A 22,810-nucleotide genomic window follows, 5' to 3' on the forward strand; every position below is an offset into this window, starting at 1 on the left:
TGAGTGTCCCCGGTGGAGACGGTCAGGGCCTAACCCAAGGGGGCTGTGGCTCCTCGCCGGCAGGGGTGGGCTGAGATTAACTGGGGAGGAAGAAGAGAAAGGGCTTATTGTTGCAGCTTCGCAGGGGCTCCCCAGGTGCCCAGAGTGGCAGAGCCAACCAGCTGTGCACCTGCTCCGGCCCCGCCACTCCCGCAGGAGGGGGCTTGGGCTGCTCGGGTTCCCGGGGCCCTGGAGCTGCAGGGTCCGAGCCAGGAGCAGCCGCGTCACCTCCCCAGATCCCTGCGAGGACCCTGCAGGCGGGTGTCAGCGGCCCCCCCTTAATGCCTTGGGGAGAGTAGGGTCCCAGAGCTGTGGGTGGCAGAGCCAGGGTTCCAGCCCATTCTTCCCGCCGCAGCAGCTGGTCGAGGCCCTGCTGCACGCCAGGCATGGCGCTAGCCACTGAGCGCCCGGTGGTGAACCGCACTCACTTCGTTTTTCGCCTTCTTCCTTCCTGGGCCTCCTCCAGCTCATCAGCCATCATGTTGCTCTGAAGGCTGGAGTCCTTTCCCGTGTCCCCCCTCTCCACCACTGCCCTCCCACGGCAAGCGACCCCGTCCGGTTCATGGAGATGAGCCACCTCATCCGGGTATGCTCTGCCCAGGCCGATCTAGACTTTTCCAAGCCCCATTCCAGGCCTCAGAGCCCAGCAGTGCTGACTGCAGGTGCACGTGTGTGGGTTTGCGGGGGAGGGTCATGTCTTCATTCAGCAAGCCAAGGTCAGGACCTTCTTTGCATCAGGCCCGGAGCTGGGGCCCCAGGGGAGCCGGGCAGCACCGCCCAGTGTGGAGTGAGGAGCCCTGGGGGGCAGGCCGGGGGCGCCCGGGGGGAAGTGCGGTTCAGCTGAGCCCACCTGGAGACTGGGCGTGAAAGATTACACAGGAACCCGGAGCCTCCTGCAGGATCTGCACTTTTTCCTGAGGACAGGAGTTCCAGCCTGGGAGGGGCAGCGTTGGATGTGGCTTTCGTTTGGTTCACGGGGACCAGGCCAGGGGGCCCCCGGGAAGCCACTGCTCTTGTCCAGGTGAGTGCTGATGGTGATGCAACCCGCGTGGACAGTGGCACAGCGGGACAGGTGGGATGAGAAGTACTGGGGCATGGAATAGACGCGCTTGGTGATAGACGTGTGGGGTCCGCAAGGGGGACGACTGAGGATGGCTCCTGGGCTCCTGGCCTGGGCAGCTGGGTGGACGGTCACGTCACGTCGAGGCCCAGGAGGAGGAATGTTGGGAATGCCCGAAGTCGTCCCGGCGTCCCTGGGTGCCAGGCTCAGGTCACAGGTTATCAGCTCAGGTTGTTGGGACAACTGTTCGAGTGAGTTCTTTGTGCCTGATTTTGCAGCCATGGACTCACCAGCTCTGCTCCTCTCTGTCCCTTAACCCCATGGCACTCTAGCCTCTTGAGGACAATTGCACCCCCCCTGCCTGTGCCCTGTACCCAGGGGGAAGTGCCCATGGGAGCACCTCTGCTCCTGCCTGGGTACACGGGACTGACCTCTGCAAGGGCACTGCCCCTCTCCCCATGCAGGGGCATTCCCCCCCACCACTCCCCAAGGTGCAGCTCATGGAACAGAGCCTGTCCACGGTGTGGCTTGAATCTTGGCCCTCCTGGCCCTGTGCAAAGGCCCCATGAAGACAGACGAGGCGCGCATCCTCCCCACCCTTCCCCCACCCGCAGGCCTCTGGGCTGGAGATGGAGCTGAAGCTCCGCACTGAAGTGGCCCTTTGTACATTGTCCCCCTGGAGGCTGGGGGAGCCTGGTGGGCGGGGCCGGCACTGCCCGACACCCTTCGCTGATCTCAGCAGGGCTGAGGAGCGAGGTGGGGGGGGGCTTTCTCTGGGCCCCGGGAGCAGGACAGAGCACCCTGCTAGGTATGGGTACGCACTGGCCAGGCCTGCTGCCCCAGGCCCCCCAAACTAGATGATACTTGTCACTCAGAGTCTGTCATCATTTCTCTTCAGAGTTCGGTCGTCACGCAACAGCTGTTTCTGGAGCGCCTTCTCTGGGCCAGGCTTTGTCCAAGGGGTGGGGAGCCGCCGAGCCCGGTGACCGGTGACTGAGGCTCATGATGACCCTGCTCTCCTGCTGTTGACGTTCCGAGCGCCAGGGTGTGGGTGGGTGAGACAGACCACTAACATGTAAACAAAGAGCTTGCTTCCGCAGTGGTTGCGGGGGGGCGGGGGGGGGCAGATGACCTGGGGAGGGGACAGCCACTCTAGCTGCTGGGGCGGGAGGTCCCCTCTGAGCAGGCAGCCACATTCCAGACAGAGGAAAAGCCAGGGGGAGGACCCTGAGGATGAAAAGTGGGGACTGTGGCCGGAGCCCAGTGGACGAGGGAGGTGAGGGCAGAGAAGATTCAGGGACCAGATTGGCAGGGCCTGTGGGCCCAGAGAGGAGCTTGGGTTTCATTCTGAGCCAGACTGGGGGGGTGGGTTGGGAGGGCGTAGGGTCTTGTGGGAGGGGGGTGAGCTGGAGATGGGGGACATGTGGCCTGATGGGGACTTTGCAGTGACAGAATTTGTGGGGCCCAGTGCCAAATGAAAATGTAGCGCCCCTTGTTCAAAAAGTAAGAATGTCAAGACAGGAAGAAGAAAAAAAAAAGGAGGCAGGCCAGTGAGGAGGAGGAGGCATGGGGCTGGGTCCTGGGAGCGTTTTGGAAGGAGGTGCCAACAGGTCTTGCCGTGCCCCCCGCCTCGGGGAGCGGCAGGGGATGAACTTTGGCTCAGGATCTCAGAGGACTGGTCTATGTCGAGGCTTTTTGGATGCGGCCCTCTTTACCCCTCATGGGGTGAGGGGTTGGGATGGTCCCACAGTTCAGATGGCGACTTTGAAACCCAGTATAGTAAATGACCCAGAAAGCACTCAGCCCAACCTTACGGGCCTTGCTTTCTTCAAGGTGATCTCCATTTTCCACAGATGTGACAGCTGAGGCTGGGCAGAGCTGCTCTCCGCCCTGCCCCCTGGGCTTGTCTCCTCTCCCTTCCTGCTCTGCTCCTGGTGGGCAGGGTGGGTTATTTGGGTCTGGAAGTACCAGAGTCTCTGGGGAGCCTCTGGGGGGTTTGGGGGAGTGGTGGGTGGGTATGTGAGCAATAAGCCTGCATGGGGAGGGCCAGACAACTTGGTTGAAGGACTGGTGGCATATTCTTTTATGAGTTGGAAGAGGCTAGGTTCTTCTCTTTCCTCTACATTGGCTGCACGTTAATGATTAATAATTTGCCCGATTATCACTGGCTCCTGCGGCCCCTCCTGCTTCCTCGGCCCCACTCTGGCTGGACCCTGCCCTCCTCTTTCTCCTTCCTTCTTCCTCCTGGCACCTCAGACCTAGCCCTGCCCCCCTCCCAGCCATAGACCCCAGCCCGCACCCCCGCAGAGATGACAGGGGGCCCCGTGCCCTTAGGAAGTCCTTTCGTCCTGCTCACTTGGGCCTTCAGCAGCCCTCCCGGATGGGGTCTGTCCCACCTGACAGATGCAGACAATCAGGCACTCACGCCTTCACCACACTGACGCCTCATAGGGGATTTTGGCCGTGCAGCTCTCCTGAGCACAGGGCTCTTGTGATTGGTCACCTGCTGGAACCAGGGAGGTATGTGACCTGCAAATGGCAAGCCCTCCGGCTCCTGCTGGGGGCCAGGGTGGAGGTGGGGGAAAGCCCTTGCCCTGGGCAAGGCTGAAGGCAGCAGCCGAGAACTTGCCCCCTGAATGAGGACCCCTAGAAGTGGTGAGTAGATGTGAGTCCCAGGCAGGTCCCTCAGCTCCCCCTCAGGCCGACTGGCCGCCAGGAAGTTTCTCTCCAGGCTGAGAGGGGGCTTCTGAGTGGGCTGGGGGGGGGGAAGGGCAGCTCCCCAGGGGTGGCTAGAGCTAAGCTGGGAAGTAGTCTCTGCTGGTGGGACCCAGTGTCTCACACAAAGTGGGGGCTTGCAGGGCCGCGAGAGGAGCCTGAATCCTGACTGCCCCTCAGAGACCCTGCACGGTTCATTTGTAAGTGGGCTCCATACTCAACAGCCCCGGGGCGGGGTGGGGGCACAGTTGGGGGTGAAGGGCTCTCTGGGAGTGGAAGTAGAGGCTGGACTCTGTGTGGCTGGCCACGGATGAGAAACTGGGGGCCCAGAAGAGACCCCCCCCCAAACAGCTGTACTGTACTGTACTGCATGGCTCCATGCCCAAGTCCACCATGAGAAAGGCATTCATTCCTTGTGGTGGGAATTACCCTCTCCGGACTCCTTCTTAAGAGGGTGAAGACAAACCAGACCCCGGCAGAGAAGAAGGCTGGGGGGTAGAGCTTCCAGCATCCATACTGCTGGGTCGGGGGATGCATGCGGGGTCTCTGGGGGACTCCTCTCTTACACCTCAGCCCCCCCTCAGCCCGTCTCTTCACCCCCTGATGGCTGTGAGGATAAATGGAGTAAGACATACAGCATCTGGCAGCCAGGCTGTTCAGGAAGTGCCGGAAGGTGAAGATGATGGAGGCGCCGCCTTCTGGGAGGAATGTTCCAGACCCACTTGCTCCCCAGACCGGTCCAGCCCTGCCCAGTTAGAGGGTTTAGCTGCATCCGGATTACTGACTCGGGAGGGTGGCCACTGAGATGGGGGGCCCAGGCTTCTGCCCAAGCAGCCCCTGAAGTGTGGGGTGTCCTCGCCAGCCCCGCTAGGCTCCACAGGCCCTTCACAGACTCAGACGCCCCCCCCGCCCCCCCTCCCACTTTGCTGTCACCACACTGGGGGTTTCCTCCTCTGTGAGGTGGCTCCTTCTCGGGTCTCAGCTGAAATGTCCTCTCTTCGGGAGGCCCACCCTGACCCCTGGCATCCTCTGTTGGCCCGTTTTCTCATTTGTCCTCTGTCCCTTCCCCGGACTGGGCTCTAGGGGAGGACCTCATTTATGCATCTTGTTCCTTGCTGCACCCCCAGCTCCAAACCAGGACTGATCTTGCTCTCTCCACCCACCTCAGGCAGGGCAGAGGCACCAGCGACCTGTGAGCCTCACACCCCCCCCCCCCCGCCGCCGCCCCAGCCCCTGGGTGCCTTCCCTCCCCCCAGGGCCCAGCCCCGAGCAGGGCAGCCATGTCTCTTGATCCTTCATCCAGCAAATCCATGATTATATGTGGCCCTGCTGACAGGGACACAGCCAGATCCCTGTGCCTGAAATTCCACCTTAGTGCTCATCCCTTTGGCTTGTCCCAGACATTCACTGAATGTCTGGGCCGGGCCCCATGCTGGGCTCCGGGAACACAGGGTCAGCCTGACTTGGAGAATCACAGTGTGGGAATGGAATGAACAGGGCCGGGACAAGGCCAGTCGCTGCTGAGATTTACTGTGACAGGGCAGAAGCAGGGGTTGGGAGAGACATGATCTCCGGCTCGGTGGCCGCCAGTCACGCTTGGGTGGCTGCCACCCTCTCCTCCCACCTCTGCCCCAGCAGCCCCGGCACCCCTGCTGGGATGCGTCCACATCCCCTCTCTGGACCACGGAGGGGATGCAGGCAAGAGGCACGGCCAGCTCCTGGCATGGCTGTTCCCCGAGGCCCCGGCTGTGAGTGTGGCCATCAAGAGCCCTTGCGGCCCTTCTGAGATGGACGTCCACCTCTGCCCGGCTGGGGGTTTTAGACCTTTTTTTAGTATAGAAGTTTTTCTGCGAACGAAATCTTAGGAGAAACTCTAATGTATGAAATTGAAAAGCTGAGAGAGCATCTTCTTGATTGTTTCTGGGGGGCTGTCCCCGGCTTCGTTACCTCTCCCCGTCGTCATCTGGTCCCAGGAGCACCCTGGGGATTCCCCAGAACCTGGTTTGGGGACACCTGTTCTCAGTGCCCACAGAGCCCTTTCTGTGGGATGTTGGTCTGTGTCTGCATTGAGCCCCCTCTTCCCCTCCCCAAAGCCACCCACCAGGAGTCCCTGCTTCCTCCTCAGATGCCGCAGTCTCCCTCCTGTGGCAAGCATTCACCCGCCCCTCACCAGATATTGTTTCATCCCTACCGGGTGGTCGCTCTCTCAGGCAGTGTTCCAAACACTTTAAATACATGAAATCCTCACCACAGCCCAGTGACCTGAACACCGTGGCCCCACCTTGCTGCCTCTGCACAATGAGGCCCAGCCCCCTGCACCCTTAGGTGCCCCCCCTCCCCGGAATTGGGCTCAGCTCCTCTGTGGCTCTGCTCCTCCCCTTCCTCCTTCCCAAACTTTCCCAGGTCCCACCTCCAGCCCACGTCTTACCCTGAGGCTGGGACCCTCCTCCTGCTCCCTCCCTCTGTCACCCCAGCTGCTCACCGCTCACCGCCACTCCCCACCCTGGCCCTAGGTCCCAGGCTGGATGCCCCAGGCTGCCTCCTCGCCTCCTGTACCCTCCCCTCTGCTCCTGCTGCCTCCTCCCAAGCCCAGCCCCACCATTCCCCCAGGGCTGGTGCGGTCAGCCCAGCCCCCTGCCCCGTCCTCCCCAGTCCCGTCTAAACCTGCGCGCTCCAATTCCATAGCAGCTAGCACATGTGGCTACTAGACTAAAATTCAAATTAAGTTAAATTATAAATTAGTTCCTCCGTCTCCCAGTCAATTTCAAGTGCTCGGTAGCCACGTGGGGCTAGCGGCTGGTGTGTTGGACAGCGTAGCCTGGCTGTTTCCACTGTCACGGAGAGTGCTGCTGGGTCGCTCTGGAAGCCGCTACTGGTCACCCTCGGGCACAGGGGTTGCTCCGCTCAGAGCCTTCAGGGGTCTGGGGCTCAGGCCAGTGGCACCTCCCCCCCCCCCCCCGTAAGTGGAGGCCGCGTGGGTGTGCACAGGTGAGCAGAGGAATGCTCTGCAAGTTGCTTTGCCCTCTGAGCTTCGGTTTCCTCATCTGTAAAGTGGGGATAATAAGTCCTACCTCCAAGGATGGCTGGGAGGGTCAAGTGTATGTAAAACATATGCCGACAGCTGGTGCACATCTAAGCGTGTGATGAGTGGCGGCCGTGACCTTAACATGAATAAGGCAAGGTAGGGCCAGATGTCAGGAGGCAGGGGTCACAACAGCCATGAGCCTGAGTGCGGGACAGTGGGAGCCACTGCAGGCTTCTGAGCCGTTGGCTGACGCCTGAGCATGACTAATCTCTTTAGCCTCCAGCACTGTCCAATAGAACATTCTGAGCTGGTGGAAATGTTCTTTGTCTTCACTACCCATGGGCCTCTGGGGACCAGACACTGATGTCCTTGGTGGGCCAATGACCAGTGGGGAAAGAGGAGAAGGCCCCGGGGAGCTGAGGGCAGGTCCCAGCCTTGGGAACCACTTTCTCAGGCACATGCTAACAACCACTCTGTGGGAAAGTTCTCAGGCGTCTGGCAGGGGGCTGGAATCAGGCGGAGTGGGAAGGGGTTTGGAGCAAGGAGAGAGGGCCAGGGCACATGGGCTGGTTGTGGGGGAGGGGGACGGGTGGGGTTCACCATGGAAAGGGCTCCTGAGCATGAGCATTGGGCTGAAGCTTCAGCCAGCCCCCTGCCCTGGAGCTAAGCCAGCAAGAAAGAGTAGGGCCCAGATTCTTGTGCCCAGGGGAGTGGCCTGGGCACCCCACCTGGCTGGTCCAGGAATGGCTCCCAGTGTAGCTGTGCCTCTCTTTTGGGCCTTTTTTCTTATCTGTGGTTGGGAGCAGCAGCAGTTCTCCCACCCGCCCCATGGTGAACAGGGTTTGCCAGGACTTTCCAGTTCCTGGGCAGCTGGGGTCCTTGGCCAGGGCTGGCCCTTTGAGCCGACTTCTCTCTGGGGAGTGCCGGGGAGTAGAAGTCCTGGGGACTGGGGGTCAGGGTACATCAGACCCTCCCTCAGCTAAGCTGTTCGTGTTTAGCCTCAGACAGAACCCCCAAATATGCAGCCCCGCTGGGCCCCAGGTCTACCTGTCGGCAGGTGCAGCATGCTTGGGGAATCTTGGTTCCCATCTGCTGCATTCCCACAAGCCCTGTGTGGCTGAGCGAGTAGCTTAACCTTGAAGCGTCCATTTCCTCATTTACAAAATGGAGACTCACATACCTTCCTCCAGGGTGGGCCCCAGGAAGGGCCCCTAATTTCTCCAGCTGTTGCAAGGGCAGCGCCTGGCACACTGCAGGGTCTTGGGAAATGTCCACCAGTAGCCTGGATGATGCGCTGGCTGTGGGGTGACCCCCGCGTGTAGGCTTGACCCTTATGGAGCTCTGCCTGATGGATAGGAGCCGAAGGAATGAATAAAATGATGAAAGCTAAAGAAATAAACAGAGCGTCAGTTGTTTCTCTCATCTTGCCAGAATTCTGGAATTTGTCGGACTCCGTAGCTGCCTCCTCTGCCCGTCTCTCCGTGTAGGATCGTGGAACCTCACATTAGAAGGACCCTTTTTTTGCCTCGGAGTCTTCTGATTCCTCAGGCGCTGCCTTGCTCTGCCTAACCCCAAGGAAGGACCCGGAAACAGTTGCAGAAGCTCCAGGGAGGCTGATTTAGGTCAATAGGAGGAAGAATTTCTACCAGCCCAACGTGCTTGGAATGGGTGGCGCTAAGAATTGGACAAGCAGAGGCCAGATGGGCACTTGGCAGGAGCACCGGCCTGGGGTGAGGGTTTGGACAATATTCTTACTCCGGGGCCCTTCAGACCCCGGGAGAGGAGTCTGGAACCTCTGTGGGGCTCCAGGTTTCCTGGGCTCTGAAAGCCAGATGAGTCACTGAGATTGCCCAGTAGGGTGTTGGGTGCCAGTCAGTAGTAAGCAGCCTTCCAACTGGCTCAGTCCTTTAACAAAGCCGGCCAGGAGCAAGCCTGGCGTGTTTAGTCATGTCATCTGCATTTGGTTGCCTGGCAGGAAAGGCAAATGGAAGGAAAGAAACAGGCATTTTTAGAGCATCTACCAAGTGCTGGGCTCCATGCAGGATGCTTTGATACCACGGCTCATCCAGATCTCCCGACAGGACTGCAAGGGAGAGGATATCGTCCTTCTACGGCTAAGACTGAGGCTCAGAGAGGCTAAGTAACTTGCCTGAAGGCACACAGTAAATTACAGCACTGGGGTTCAAGCCAAATCTTCCTGATTTCCAGTGACAATGAAGGCCAGTGTTCACTGAGCACCTACTTGATGCATAGACACAGTTACTAGTCCTTTGCATGGATTAATTCATTTGTTATACCTCCATTTTACAGAGAAGGGGAACTGAGGCCGGGAAAGGTAGGATAACTTGCCAAGGTCAGGGGCAGTGTTCAGATCTGACGTCACAACCACTGTGCCTACCCTGTGTCTTAGGCAGAGTTTGCTGCCAAGATACACCTCCTGCCTCCCTCGTGGAGATGGGCAGAGCCCTTGGGTCACATAGGGTAAGACTGGAATGGGGTGGAGGTGAGCACAGGGAGGCGGACTGCAGCTCAAAATCAAGATGCCCTTTCTTTTTTTTTTTTTTTTTAAGATTAATCTATTTGTTTGACAGAGAGAGACACAGCGAAGAGGGAACACAAGTGGGGGGAGTGGGAGAGGGAGAAGCAGGCTTCCCACGGAGCAGGGAGCCCGATGCGGGGCTCGAATGTGGGGTGCATTCAGAGGTGCTCCCAGGTGGGGTTTGTAGATGGGCCATTTCCTGCCCAAGAGTGGAGATGAGGTTAGCTGTGCAACCTCCCAAGATTTCTCCTCATGGCATTTCCAGAGCGTCCTGAGCACCTACTAGGTGTCAAACCTCTTTGCTGCTGGACTCAGAACACAGCTGATCCCTTCACCCAGTGTAGGAGTTGAGTGCCCCGTGGCTGCTCCAGAACTGAGGACACCAGGGATCAGGTGTCATGAGGCAGGCAGGGAAGGGGGCCAGAGAATGGTGGGCAGGGGAAGTGGCCATTAAGACATGAGCCACTGAACCACGGAGGAGGCTGGCAGGGGCCAGTGAGAGGCTGGTGGAGGCCATTCCCAGGGCTAAGCTAGGACCGTGGTCAGCGCAGGCGAGCTCAGGACCATGGAGAGCTCCACAGGAGACTCCCGTCACTCCGATGACAGCTGTCAGGGTATGTCTGCATCCATGAGGCTACTGTCAGCCTGGCCAGGCCCACAGTCATAGCCTGTGGTCTCCAGGGAGCACCTGTCCTCTCTGCCCAAGAGCCACCCCCCAGACAGCTTGAGCCCTGACCCTGAGATTATGGGTGGGTTGTGGGGCTTGGGCTCATCTGCTTTCCTCCCTTACCCAGTCAACCTTCTAAGCAGAGCCCAGAGAAAGAGGGCGCAAGGAGGAGAAGGAAAGAGTGGGAAGAGGAGGGAAGGAAGAAAACCTGCCCAGGGGCACCTTCTGGGGCATGGCCACAGCCACAAGTCAGCACAAGAAGAGGAGGCCCAGGGTGGGCTGATCCTGCCACCATCCTGGGTCAGGGTCAGCCTTAGCCTCCCCCATCCCTGATTATCTGCTACCAGGAAGCACCCAGCACCCCCCCCCACCTTCATGCAGGAGACCCAGGCCCCTGGGTGTGTGTATGTTGGGTGGGGGTGCTGGGGAGGCTCTTAGAGAGCCTGAAATTCCTCCTTTCCCCGGCTCCCCAGGAAGCAGGGCGCCCTTCCCCAGCCCCTCCACCGTCCGGCTCAGTTTCTGCCTAGGTTTCACTTGCTGAGCCCCTGCTCTGCTCCTTGCTCCTCTGAGACGGGACAGCACCCACCAAGGCCCAGGCTTTGCCAGGGGCTCACTTCCAAGCCTTTACTCCTGCCGTGCCCCCACCCAAAGGTTCTCTCTGCCAGGCTGGGATATAGCAACAGGAGTAAGAAGAGTTATAGTGTATTTCGTACTCACTATGCGCCAGGCACTTTATATGGATTATTGAACCCTCATTTTATAGATGAAAAAAAGGAGGAAAGTTGTGAACTTGCCCAAGGCTACACAGGAGATGGTAGAGCCAGGATTTGGAGTCTTGTTCCAGAGTCTGTGTGTATGGAAGTGATGGTGAGCACATTGAGGAGGCCCAGGGCAATGCAGGGTGCTTTTATTGAGCACCTTCTGTGTACAGCTCCCTGCCCCAGGTTGCTGGTAGCCCAGCTGGGGAGACAGAGGTCAGGGAAGGTGAGCTCCGCATGGTGAGCATTGGCAACAGGGCAGGGCTATGGACTGGTCTCTCTGATTTGGTGTCTCATTTAAAATAGGCAGGACAGGGGCGCCTGGGTGGCTCAGTTGGTTAAGCGACTGCCTTCGGCTCAGGTCATGATCCTGGAGTCCCTGGATCGAGTCCCGCATCGGGCTCCCTGCTCGGCAGGGAGCCTGCTTCTCCCTCTGACCCTCCCCCCCTCATGTGCTCTCTCTCTCTCATTCTGTCTCAAGTAAATAAATAAAATCTTTAAAAAAATAAAAATAAAAAAAATAAAATAGGCAGGACAGGAATGATTATATCCATTTTATAGATGGGGGAGTTGAAGCTCAGAGAGGCCAAGCATTCTTGAGACTCAGGTTGACAGGGGCTATATAAACCCAGAGGCTGATGCAGGGAGTCAGGAGGAGGGTTGGCAGAACTCAGTATGGTTCTTCCAGGTCCTAACCCGGGGCAGAAGCCACTTGGTTTCAAGAGAGGCCAGCCCTGACACAAAGCAAGCACTGGAGAAATATCCAGTGAATTTTACTGAAATGAGTAAGGGCCTAAATATGGCCTCTGAGCTGCCTAAGGTCATCCTCAGCAGCAGGAGGGACCCAGACAGGGGTTTTGTCCTTAGGGAAGTGCCTGCCTAGGCCTTGGAGGGCAGCGGGCCAGCCCATTAGAGACCCCAAGTCCTTCCTCAGCTAACTTGCTTCTCCAGGCAGGTCCTGGCCACTGCACCCCACCTGGGGTCCTGAGTTCCCAGAGGGGCTCAAGCTAATGCATGCCAGCCAGCAGGAGTAGGGAGTGGAGAATGGTGAGCTGGACAATGCTCCCCAACCCAGCTCCTCCTCCCAGAGCCCACAGGGGGACGTCAGATCCAAAGCATTGCTCACCCCACCCCCATCTACCCTGTGAAGCTTCTAGACCAAGCATACTGTGGAAAGGACATGAGATTTGGATCCAGAGACCAAAGTCAACAGCCAGGCTCTGCCATTAGCCAGCGAAGCGACTGGCCACGCCCCTCACTCAGCCTCAGTGTTTGCATCTGCTGGGAGGGATGCTGCTTGAGGGTGAGAGCGAGGACCTGCAGAGACAGCCTGACTCAAAGCCCAGCTCTGCTGTTCACCCATCTCCGTGAAGGCTGTTGAGGGGTGGCCCCCACCCCAGTCAAAGGCTTCTCCGTCCTTCTCGGTCCAGACTCCTTGCTCACACTTCACATCCACGTCTTCAGCAAGTCCAACAGAACCTAAGCGCTTTCTGCACGGCTCTCACCGTGGTTCAAGCCACCCCCGTCACACCTGGATGGTGCTGGGGCCTCCTCGCCACGCTCCCTGCTCCACCCTGCAGCCAACCGTGTCCTCTCAACAGAGCAGCCCGAGTGAGTCTGTGCAGACCAAAGTCAGGTCATGTTCCTCCTCTGCCCAGAATCCTCCTGTGAAAGCCACATTTCCTGCTGTGACCCCAGGCGCCGTGTGATCTGGGCCCATCCTGTCCGCCTCCCTCCTGAGCACCGGCTGTTCCTTCTTCCCAGAACCTTCTTCCCCTGCCCCCTCGTCTTTGTCAAGTCTCCGTCTTCCCAGTTAGGCCTGCACTGAGCACCCTGTTTGTCACCGAGCCCACTCTACCTCCTAGCCTTTACCCAGCTTTTTCTCTGGAGCACGACTCTTTCTAATGCGCAGTATTACTTGACTCATTTATTTCTAATTTATTGCAGTCCCTTGTCCTGTTCACCCCCGGGTACGCTGCACGGAGGTGGGGTCCTCGTTTGCCTTGTCTCCTGGGCTCCCAGGGCCTAGCACAGTGCCTGGCACGCAGCGGGCTCTTGATAAGTAGTTGCTTTGTGAGTGGGTGATATGGGTCAGGTGGGCACCCTGTGGGGTATTGTGTGGGTCAAATGTGATGGTGGCTGTTCCATCTCCTGGCTTGTCTTCACTGGTCACCAGTAGACTCTTCATGGGTGTCACCCTACTTGGGTTGAATGTGGCAGATGGAAGGGGCTCAGGACAGATTTACCACTGGACCCCACAGAGTCTGACCCTTACTAATTGTGTGACACTGGGTAAGTTATGTCATTTTCTGGCCTCGGTGTCCTCATCTGTAAGATGGGGATGACAACGGTACCTGCTTCGTGTTGAGAAGATTCAATGAGGTCTAGTGTGGAATGTGCTCGGGACAGTTACTGGTTTGTGAGCGTCAAAGACCGTCAGCTTTGCTGTGATACCTGATGGGTTCTCGACGAAGCTTTATAACGGAGGTAGAAATTCTGCCAGCTGGGGCCTCATTTGCTTCCGCGGATTTAGCCCACAGCTGGGCCACCTGGAGGGCTCATCTCAGCTGTAAGGAGGGAGGAAGGTGCTGGCACGGGAACCGAACTGTCCTAATGGCCTTTGGGAAAAGCCTTGTCATCTTTCTGAGTCTCTGTTTCCCCATCTGTAAAATGGGTGGTTACAGTAACCTCCCAGGGTGCATGAGATTTGCATGAGACCTCAGGAGCCCATGCTTTATTTATTCAGTTTCCTATTTAGATGCCACTCAGTGGGGAAAAAAAATATTTCAAGCATTTATTAAAGAAATACATGAAGATAAGATAAAAAGGGATCGGGGAGTAAGGGTGAAGGAGGAGTAAGAGTGAAGCTGAAAGTGAAGGTGTCCCAGCAAATCTGGTCTGTGAGGCACTGACTTGCTCCAGGCCGACCACCATGTGCTTCGGCATTTTCTAAGCAGCCCAAGTAATGAAATTAGCCGCACACACTTCCTTGATTCTCTGCAGCAAGCCAGGCTGGAGCCTCATCAAGGGGCCTCACTCTGAAAGCCCCAGTGAAAGGGGGATCCCAAGCACTGGTGAGTCTGTCCTCCGAAGGGCACATCTGGCCAGGTGTGACCAGGTCCTGAAAGCCAGCCTGGTCGGGGAGCCGAGGGGCAGCTGGGTCAGGGTGACCCTGGCGAGGCTGTAGGGGCCCTTCGCGCCCAGCAGGGCCACTGCTGCTGGGGGAATGAGCGGGAGCGGCAGCCTGGCCCCGCCCTCCACAGCTCATGGGCTAGTTCAGTCCAACAAGGGCCAGGGTTGGGGTGTGCTCCATAGAGGCTGGTTCCAAGTGGGAAAGAAGAGCCTGCCAGAAGGATCAGGGCTGCCTTACTAGGTCCTCAGGGCCCTCTGGTGGGTCAGTCTGGAGGCTTCTGCTGTGCTGACCTCCATCTGCAGTGTTGCCTGATGCCTGGTCTCTGCCACAGCAGGAACTCCTATCTACCCATCTTTATCGGGCCTCACCCCTCTGCCCCGCCACTCACCCTGCTGGCCTGGTCTGCCCGGTCTCACTTTGCCAGAGTAGGGCTGGGATCCATTAGAGAGAGAGGAGCCCAGAAGACCTACTTCCAAATGTTGCCAAGGAGCAGCCCCTCCCTCCCACCTTCCCAAAAGCCAGTGGAGACCAGCAGCAAACCGCCCCCGCCCTGGGACAGCTGACATTTAGCAGAGGCCAGGTCCCCCGCCCCAATTGTCCTACCCGACTGCCGGCAGTCAGCTGTGCCAGCCACCCTCGGGCAGGCTCCAGGAGGGCTGGGCATTCAAACTGGAGGAGGTGCGTCCCCTTGGACCTGATAGTGCAAGTACCCCGGCCAGGGGACTTGGCAGCCACTCCACTGTTCCTCACCACCCTGCTCAGGACTCCTCACCAACGTGAGGCTGGGAAGGGGGTGGAACAGGAGGCAAGCCACCCAGATTCCTGCCCCAGCTTTGTAACATCAGGCGGGTCCCTGAAGCCCCCTGGGTCCTGGTTTCCTCCTCTGTAAAATTAGAAGGTTGGAGGAGGTGGTTCTTAAAATTCTAGATCAAACATTTCATGATTCTGTGCCTTATGACCACATAGCTTAGAGAAAAGTATGTTGGAATCTTCCAGCCTTGAAAGGACAGAAGTTTATTGAGCACCTGCTGCCCACCGGGAACGCTGTACCCATTTCACAGGTGTAGAAACTGAGGTTTAGAATAGTGAGGAGCCTTGCTTAAGATCACAGAAGTTTGAAGCCAAGTGTGCATCTTTCCACTCTCCCCTGCTGTCCTCAGAGTTAGGAAGTGGAGGGGAGTGTATGGCAGCAAGGCACCCAAATGACCCAGAGAAGTAAGGAGAAGCCACAGAAAGGAACATTTGAAGGGAAAGAATGTTCTACGTGGAGGGACAGTGCCTCACTCATGGGGATCTATGGAAGGGAAAATGCAAACACCAGATGCCAAAGGCCAGTTTCTGTCCTAGCCCCTCCCGAGACTCGATAGATCATCCAACCATCATTGGTCCTACTTGGCCCAGTGAGTGTAGCCTCCCAGCCTGCCTGCCCACCTCCCTGGGCTCCAGGACAAAACAAGCTGGAGGATTATGGTCAGAAGTGTGTTCTTGCTCCGCAGGTTCATTCATGAGATAAATAGCACATCTGAATGAAGTATAGACTTCAGTTAATAGTTATGTGGCCATTTCAATTTTCGAGTTATGACAAATGTATCATGGTGGTGTAAGACATTAACCATGGGGGAGACCGAAGGAGGAGTGTAAGGGAACCCTCTGTACTATCTTTGCAACTTTTCCGATACGCTACAAATATTCTACAATAGAAAGTTTACTTAAATTGTAAAAAACAATATACAAGGCTCTCCATTCCACAGCCATAAGCTAATTGATAAATCGAACTGTGTAAGTGAATAGAAAGAATGGTTATACTCATGAATCACTCATGAATAGAGTGATTCATTCAAAATAACCATGGAATATTGTGTGGGATTTAAAAGGAAATGGTAGATTTATTACTACTGATACGAAAATCTCTTTATCATTGATTGAGGAAAACAACTTGATTGTACTTAATATCCAATATGATAATATTTATGAAAAATAGGAAATCAAAAACAAATACTGCATATAAAACCAGCAACACACCTCAAACAGATCAAACTGTTTATGCCTGGAGATTGGTCTAGCAAAGGGGTAATGAAGGGGAACTTTTACTTATTCTTTTAAATATGTTAGAATTAAATGTGTTTCCTTGAGACCTGTGAATTTTTTCAGTGAAAAGGAATTAAAAAGATATGTCAAGCGCATCTGGGTGGCTCAGTCAGTTAGGCATCTGCCTTTGGCTCGTGTCTTGATCCTGGGGTCCTGGGGTAGAGCCCCGCATTGCGCTCCCTGCTCAGCTGGGAGTCTGCTTCTCCCTCTGCCCCTCCCCCTGCTCATGCACTCTCACTCTCTCTTAAATAAATAAATAAAATCTTAAAAAAAAAAAAAAATTTGTCAACATATCCACAAAAGAAAGAAAGAAAGAAATGAAAAGAGAGGAAAGCACCCTGGGCAGGGCAGGGAGGGGACGGACCCACGTTGGCAGCCTGCAGCCCCCTCTGCCCCTCCCTTGGGGCAGGTTCTGCACTGCAGAGTTGAGCTTTTCCCAGGCTGCATTGTTCCTAGAGCAAAGCCTAGCGGTGAAGCCGAAGCCGGTCTGGTCAGGGGAAGCAGGCCAGGTGGAGGATCAGGCTGCAGCGGGGGTGGGTGTGGTGGGTGTGGTGACCTGGTACTCTCTGAGGGGAAGGGAGGAGGTCCTGAGCCAGGAGGGGAATTTCCTTGTTGCCTCGCCTTCCAGGGGTACTTGGTACAGCGAGTTGGGACTCACAGGCTGGACTCGTGGCGGCCAGGAGGTGACTTCCTGTAGGGGCGCCAGGCACTGGCCAGGACGTTCACAGACGCGGTGGCTGCAAAGGCCTCCCTGGGGTCCCTCCCTTAGGAGAGGGGCCTCAGGCTGTCCTCACCCAGGTCTGCAGACCCCTGACCCGTCCGCTCTATCCCTCTTTACTGCAGGATGAAGATGAGACGCTACAAGCTCTTTCTCATGTTCTGTATGGCCGGCCTGTGCCTCATCTCCTTCCTGCACTTCTTTAAGACCCTGTCCTATGTCACCTTCCCTCGAGAGCTGGCCTCCCTCAGCCCGAACCTCGTGTCCAGCTTCTTCTGGAACAATGCCCCCGTCACGCCCCAGGCCAGCCCGGAGCCGGGCAGCCCCGACCTGCTGCGAACGCCGCTCTATTCCCACTCGCCCCTGCTCCAGCCGCTGTCACCAAGCAAGGCCACCGAAGAGCTCCACCGGATGGACTTCGTGCTGCCCGAGGACACCACCGAGTATTTCGTCCGCACCAAGGCGGGAGGCGTCTGCTTCAAACCAGGCACCAAGATGCTGGAGAAGCCCCTCTCGGGGCGGCCCGAGGAGAAGGCCGAGGGGGCCGACGGCTCCTCGGCCCGGGGCCCGGCCCGGCACCTGCTGAGCGCCCGCGAGCGCCCGGGGGCCCGCGGCCCACGGCGCAAGTGGGTGGAGTGCGTGTGCCTCCCGGGCTGGCACGGGCCCAGCTGCGGCGTGCCCACCGTGGTGCAGTACTCCAACCTGCCCACCAAGGAGCGCCTGGTGCCCCGCGAGGTGCCGCGGCGGGTCATCAACGCCATCAACATCAACCACGAGTTCGACCTGCTGGACGTGCGCTTCCACGAGCTGGGCGACGTGGTGGACGCCTTCGTGGTGTGCGAGTCCAACTTCACGGCCTACGGGGAGCCGCGGCCGCTCAAGTTCCGCGAGATGCTCACGAACGGCACCTTCGAGTACATCCGGCACAAGGTGCTCTACGTCTTCCTGGACCACTTCCCGCTGGGCGGGCGGCAGGACGGCTGGATCGCCGACGACTACCTGCGCACCTTCCTGACGCAGGACGGCGTGTCGCGTCTGCGCAACCTGCGGCCCGACGACGTCTTCATCATCGACGACGCCGACGAGATCCCCGCGCGCGACGGCGTGCTCTTCCTCAAGCTCTACGACGGCTGGACCGAGCCGTTCGCCTTCCACATGCGCAAGTCGCTGTACGGCTTCTTCTGGAAGCAGCCGGGCACCCTGGAGGTGGTGTCGGGCTGCACGGTGGACATGCTGCAGACGGTGTACGGGCTGGACGGCATCCGCCTGCGCCGCCGCCAGTACTACACCATGCCCAACTTCCGGCACTACGAGAACCGCACGGGCCACATCCTGGTGCAGTGGTCGCTCGGCAGCCCGCTGCACTTCGCCGGCTGGCACTGCTCCTGGTGCTTCACGCCCGAGGGCATCTACTTCAAGCTCGTGTCCGCCCAGAACGGCGACTTCCCCCGCTGGGGCGACTACGAGGACAAGCGGGACCTCAATTACATCCGGAGCTTGATCCGCACCGGGGGCTGGTTTGACGGCACGCAGCAGGAGTACCCGCCGGCCGACCCCAGCGAACACATGTACGCCCCTAAGTACCTGCTCAACAACTACGCCCAGTTCCGCTACCTGCTGGACAACCCCTACCAGGAGCCCAAGAGCACGGCGGCAGGTGGGCGGCGGATCAGGGGTCCCGAGGGAAGGCCACCCGCCAGGGGCAAATTGGATGTGGTTGAAGGCTAAGGCTGCATGATCGTAGAGGGCCAGTGGCAGGGTGGGGGGCAGCGGCTGCCCCTCCTGGTATTTTCCTGCCTCCCTCTGCCCTCTGGCTGGTTCTTGAGAAGACCAGGAGTGGAGGGGTGGAGGAGTCGTCCCTACTCAGGCCCTCGTGAATCAAGGGTCAGGCCTGTGAGCTCACAAAACATCCTTCCTCATCAGGAGAGGGGAGTCCAGCCCTTCCGACCACCAAGAGCCCTGTGGCAGGGGGAGTGCCAGCCGAGAGTGCATGATGGTTACTGGGTGGCAAGGGAGGGCGGGCAGGGTGGGGAAGGGAACCTGCAGGAGCTCCCCAGGGCCACCAGGTGGGAGCTGCGGCCCCTGCCAGGAAGAAACCTACCATTTGGCCTCCTGGGGCTTTGGACTGGCAGCGGAAAAGTGGACGTGTCAGGAGGTCCTGGGGCTCTGTAAATAGATGCTTTGGGGTCCAGGAGGAAAAGGGGACACCCAAGATGGGAGGGGATGAAAAACAGCAGCCAGCTGGGAAGAACTGCAGTGTCCTCAGAAGAGCTGAGCCAGAGGGAGCTGAGAACTCTGCCCCATAGGCCACCCCTGTGCTGGATAGCACCTTTGGGGTAGGCAGGGGTCTGCGGAAGTCCAAGGAGTCTTCCTTTTGGTTCCAAACCTGGCCTTGACATTCCTTCTTTCTTTTATATTGCTGTCTTGTGGGCTGCCCACTCAGTCCTTGCAAGGCCAAGAGTCCAGTTCTCAGGGTGGGATGGGAGCCAGAGACTAGACCATCTACCAGCCTCATAGGTCGGGCCTGGGAGGGGGCGTGGGGGAGGAGGCGGTTCCCCATTACCCCATCCCCAGCTCCCCACCGTCTCTGGTAGAGTCACCCTTGCGCCCCTTCCTGGGGCTGGCTAGAGCCAGGAAGGGCCCACGGGGCTGCCCTGGACCCAGGAGGGACTTGAAAGCCAGCTGTATGTCATCTCATTCCTCTTTGCCTCATGAGGGCAGGGGATGTATTGGTTAGATTCTAAGCTGCTCTAATTAAGAAGCCCCAAAATACAGTGGTTTAAGCAAGACAAGCTTGTTTCTAGCTTAACTGCCTAGAGAGAGATGGTCCAGATCTGGTAAGGCAGCTCTGCTTTCCTTCATATGCACCTTCCAATTCTGGATAGAGTGGTTGCTTCAGCTCCCACCATCACATGTGCATCCCAGCCCAGGGGAAACAGAGAACGGCAAGAGAAGTACATGCCCTTTCCTTATAAGGGCATGAGCCCGAACAGGCATGTTCACTTCTGATCACATCTCACAGGCCAGGTCTTAGTCACATGGCCACAAGTAGCTGCAAGGGAAGCTGGGAAAGGTAGTCTTCAGCCGCATGCCCAGCCTCAGCCTGAGAGTTCTCTTAGTAAAGGAAGGAGGAGAGAATGGAGATAGGAGACAAGAGCATCTCTGGCACAGAGGGAGGGGGATGGGGAGAGAGCATAGGAATGACTAACGCAGTCCTAGGATCCTACTCTCACATTCAGAACTCCTAGAAGCACCTGCTCCTGCCCTCACTCACTGCCAGCCCAGGGTTGGGGGGCAGTTAGAGCCTGTAGTTGTAGGAGGGGTGATAACACCCCCCCTCCCGAGGCCCCGTAGATGTTCACCCAGTGATGCCAGGATGCAGAGCCTGCCTGTGGGACGGTACATGTTTGTGCGTGTGTGTGTGTGTGTATTTATGGGCATGTGTGCATGCTTGGTGTGTACTTGTACGTGTCTGTATTGGGGTGTCCCTGTAAATATATGCTTCTGTATGGATGTGGGGGCAGGGCCCAGGCCTCCCCTTCCCCAGGACCTGGAGCCTGTGGCCACACCTCCTTGCGGCTCCCACAAGGTAACTGAGGCAGAAAGCCCTTGGGGAGCCTAGAAAGCAAGGCTAAAGGGGGTGCGGGGTCTGTCTGTCCATCCGTCTTTCAGTCCAAGGAATGAGAATCCTCCTGACGCGAGGGCTGAACATCTGAGAGCTCACTACCTCTCCAGCCCATCTTGGTCCCAACCATATCCTTCCATCCGGTCCCACCCAGCCTCGAGCCTGGACTTTCTCTGGGTGTCTTATTGGGGTTTCCTGATGGGCCAGGAGAGAAGGGCGTCTCCTTTGCCACAGCTCCGTCCAAGGAAATGTCTGGCGTGGGCATGGTCTGGGGAGCTGGCCGCAGAACAGCCTCTGGTGGGCAGGCATGAAGCAGGCGGAGGGGGCTCTCTGGCCTCCACTGTCCCTCCCCAAGGGAGTCCATGGCGTGCCCCGAGGGAACCCCTCCCTTGGAGTTATAACAGCTGCTCTCCCAGTCCCTCTTGGAGCTGAGAAGTGGCGAAAGAGGTCAGAATGTCCGTGTGGCTCTGGGCCAACTCAGGCCAGGGCCTGCCTTCCCAGCCACCTCTGCTCACCTCCTGGACCGGCGGTCTCTGGGGGCTCCTGAATCATGCCTGAGCCCTAGCCCAGGGTGGGCTTCCTCATCCCATGCCCCCGGCACACTCAGCTGCTGTGGGGACGCCCCCTCCCCAGGCTGGCGGGGTCCCTGGCCTCCAGTTCACCAGCTCCAGGGCAGGGGAAGGAAAAGGGGGGGAGCTCAGACCTGCCAGGCCCCACCTTCCCTCTCAGACCCAGAGCATGTTTGTGGTCACTGCCAAGGGGAGACCTGGCCATTGGGTGGAGAGGGCGGCCATCAGAGGGGTGGGGGGGCCAAGGTGTGGGGTTGAAGAGTTTCACTTACACTCACATCATACACTGGGAATTTGGGGGGGCAGGGGAGCCCTGGGCCACTCCCCCAGTATGAAAGGAAACCAAACTGTGAATGGGAGTGCGGGCACACTGCTGGCCCTGTCACCGTCACTAGGTGTCTTTCCCTGGGAACCACTGGCCCTATGACCTCCAGACTCAGGAGGCTCAGCCCACCCACAGGTCATGTCAGTTCATGGGGGCAGGTTTGCAGCGGTGGACATGGGAGAGCTTTGGGGGCAAAGGGGGCAGGCGGGGAGGGGAGACAGGACTTCTCCAAGTGGAAGGCAGGGCCCTGGGAAATGCATAATTTAAGGACGCCAATGATAATAGTATTATTTTTTTTGTAAGGGAAAATCAATATGTACATTCTGAAATCATTTTCTCTGTAAATGGTTGGATTTCATTTCACCCTTAAAGGGATGCTTAAAGGAAAAGATAATATTAATAATAAAAACAGCTACAAAGTCTGAAAGGTACGCGTGTGGGGCCAGTTTGGGGGTGCTCTGGGTCAGGGAGGGGTGCAAGGGAGTGGTTCTGGTCTTCTTAAAGACCTCCTCACTGCCAGGGCTGGGCCAGTGGGGTGCGAGCCTCCCCATGAACCGGGTGGCTGCTGGGGAGAAGGGGGACATGCAGAGCCCCTTCACGGAGGGATGCAGTCACACATGCACGCGCGCACACACACACACACGCATACACACACGCATGCCGCCAGGGGAGCTTCCTGCCCCACCCCACCCACACCTGGTGGAAACGCCGGACAGGGGAAAGTGCTAGAAGGAGGGCCACAGAAAGAAGAAGTGGGCCCAGGACTGGCGACATTCACCCTCCTGGGTGGGCCGGTACCCCTGCTGTCTCTGCCCAGAGGGGAGACGTCCCCCCAGTCCTGCTCTCTGGGCATCCAGACAAACGCTCCCGCCTCAGTGCTCTTCCCCTCTATACCTGTCACAGGTTCCCTTTTTTTTCTTTTAAGATTTTATTTTTTTAAGTAATCTCTACACCCAACATGGGGTTCGAACCTACAACCCCAAGATCAAGAGTCCCATGATCCACCTGCTGAACCAGCCAGGCTCCCCCATCACAGGTTCAAAGGTCACACAGCTCCTGGCTGGCAAAAGAGGGACCGCACCTGGATCTCCAGCACTGGTCCTGTCGCCGGCCCTTTGGGGGCAGGTGAGGATGGCAGTGTCTCTCCTGTGGACTTGTGCTCTGATGGCGCCTGGGGCCGTGGAAGGTGAGGGGGCTTCCTGGAGGCTTTCTCTGGGCCCGTGGATAATGGTATTGTCCTGGGGAAGGAACCCTCTGGGTATTTTCTAAGGGAAGTCTCAGAGATGGTGGGAGTGGGCACACTTTGAACTCTGCCTCTGTCCCCTGTGGGGTGGCTGGGCAGCCACCCCGTTAGATGGGGAGACCGAGGCTGGAGACAGGGAGGAGAGCCAGTGTTGGTGGCTATAGCAGGGGCTAATGTCCCCTGAGCGCCCACATGCCTAACTCAGACACCTGGACTCTGGCCACACTCCCAAAGCGCAGGAAGGCACCTGCTGCAGGTGCTTGGGGTAGGTGGGGTGGGGAGTCAGGTCCAGGTCAGGCCTGAGCA

The 22,810-nt window shown here is 57.9% G+C and overlaps 1 protein-coding gene across 3 annotated transcripts in view; it reads left to right on the forward strand.

The window, feature by feature from the left end:
• Window positions 1-21,688, forward strand: part of MGAT3 (beta-1,4-mannosyl-glycoprotein 4-beta-N-acetylglucosaminyltransferase) — a 31,947-nt gene extending 10,259 nt beyond the window's left edge. For 2 of the 3 annotated variants that reach the window (XM_078076645.1, XM_036078590.2), the window contains exon 2: window positions 16,868-21,688. In XM_078076645.1, coding sequence (XP_077932771.1) covers window positions 16,869-18,470 — 1,602 coding nt within the window. In that variant the 5' untranslated portion in view covers window position 16,868 and the 3' untranslated portion in view covers window positions 18,471-21,688. Of the gene's footprint in view, window positions 1-8,437; window positions 8,570-16,867 lie in introns of those variants that run through there. The other variant, XM_036078592.2, reaches the window with a different exon arrangement.
• Window positions 21,689-22,810: the final 1,122 nt, after the last annotated feature.

The sequence above is a fragment of the Halichoerus grypus genome, chromosome 6, assembly GCF_964656455.1.
Source record: "Halichoerus grypus chromosome 6, mHalGry1.hap1.1, whole genome shotgun sequence".
In the NCBI taxonomy this organism is placed as follows: domain Eukaryota; kingdom Metazoa; phylum Chordata; class Mammalia; order Carnivora; family Phocidae; genus Halichoerus; species Halichoerus grypus.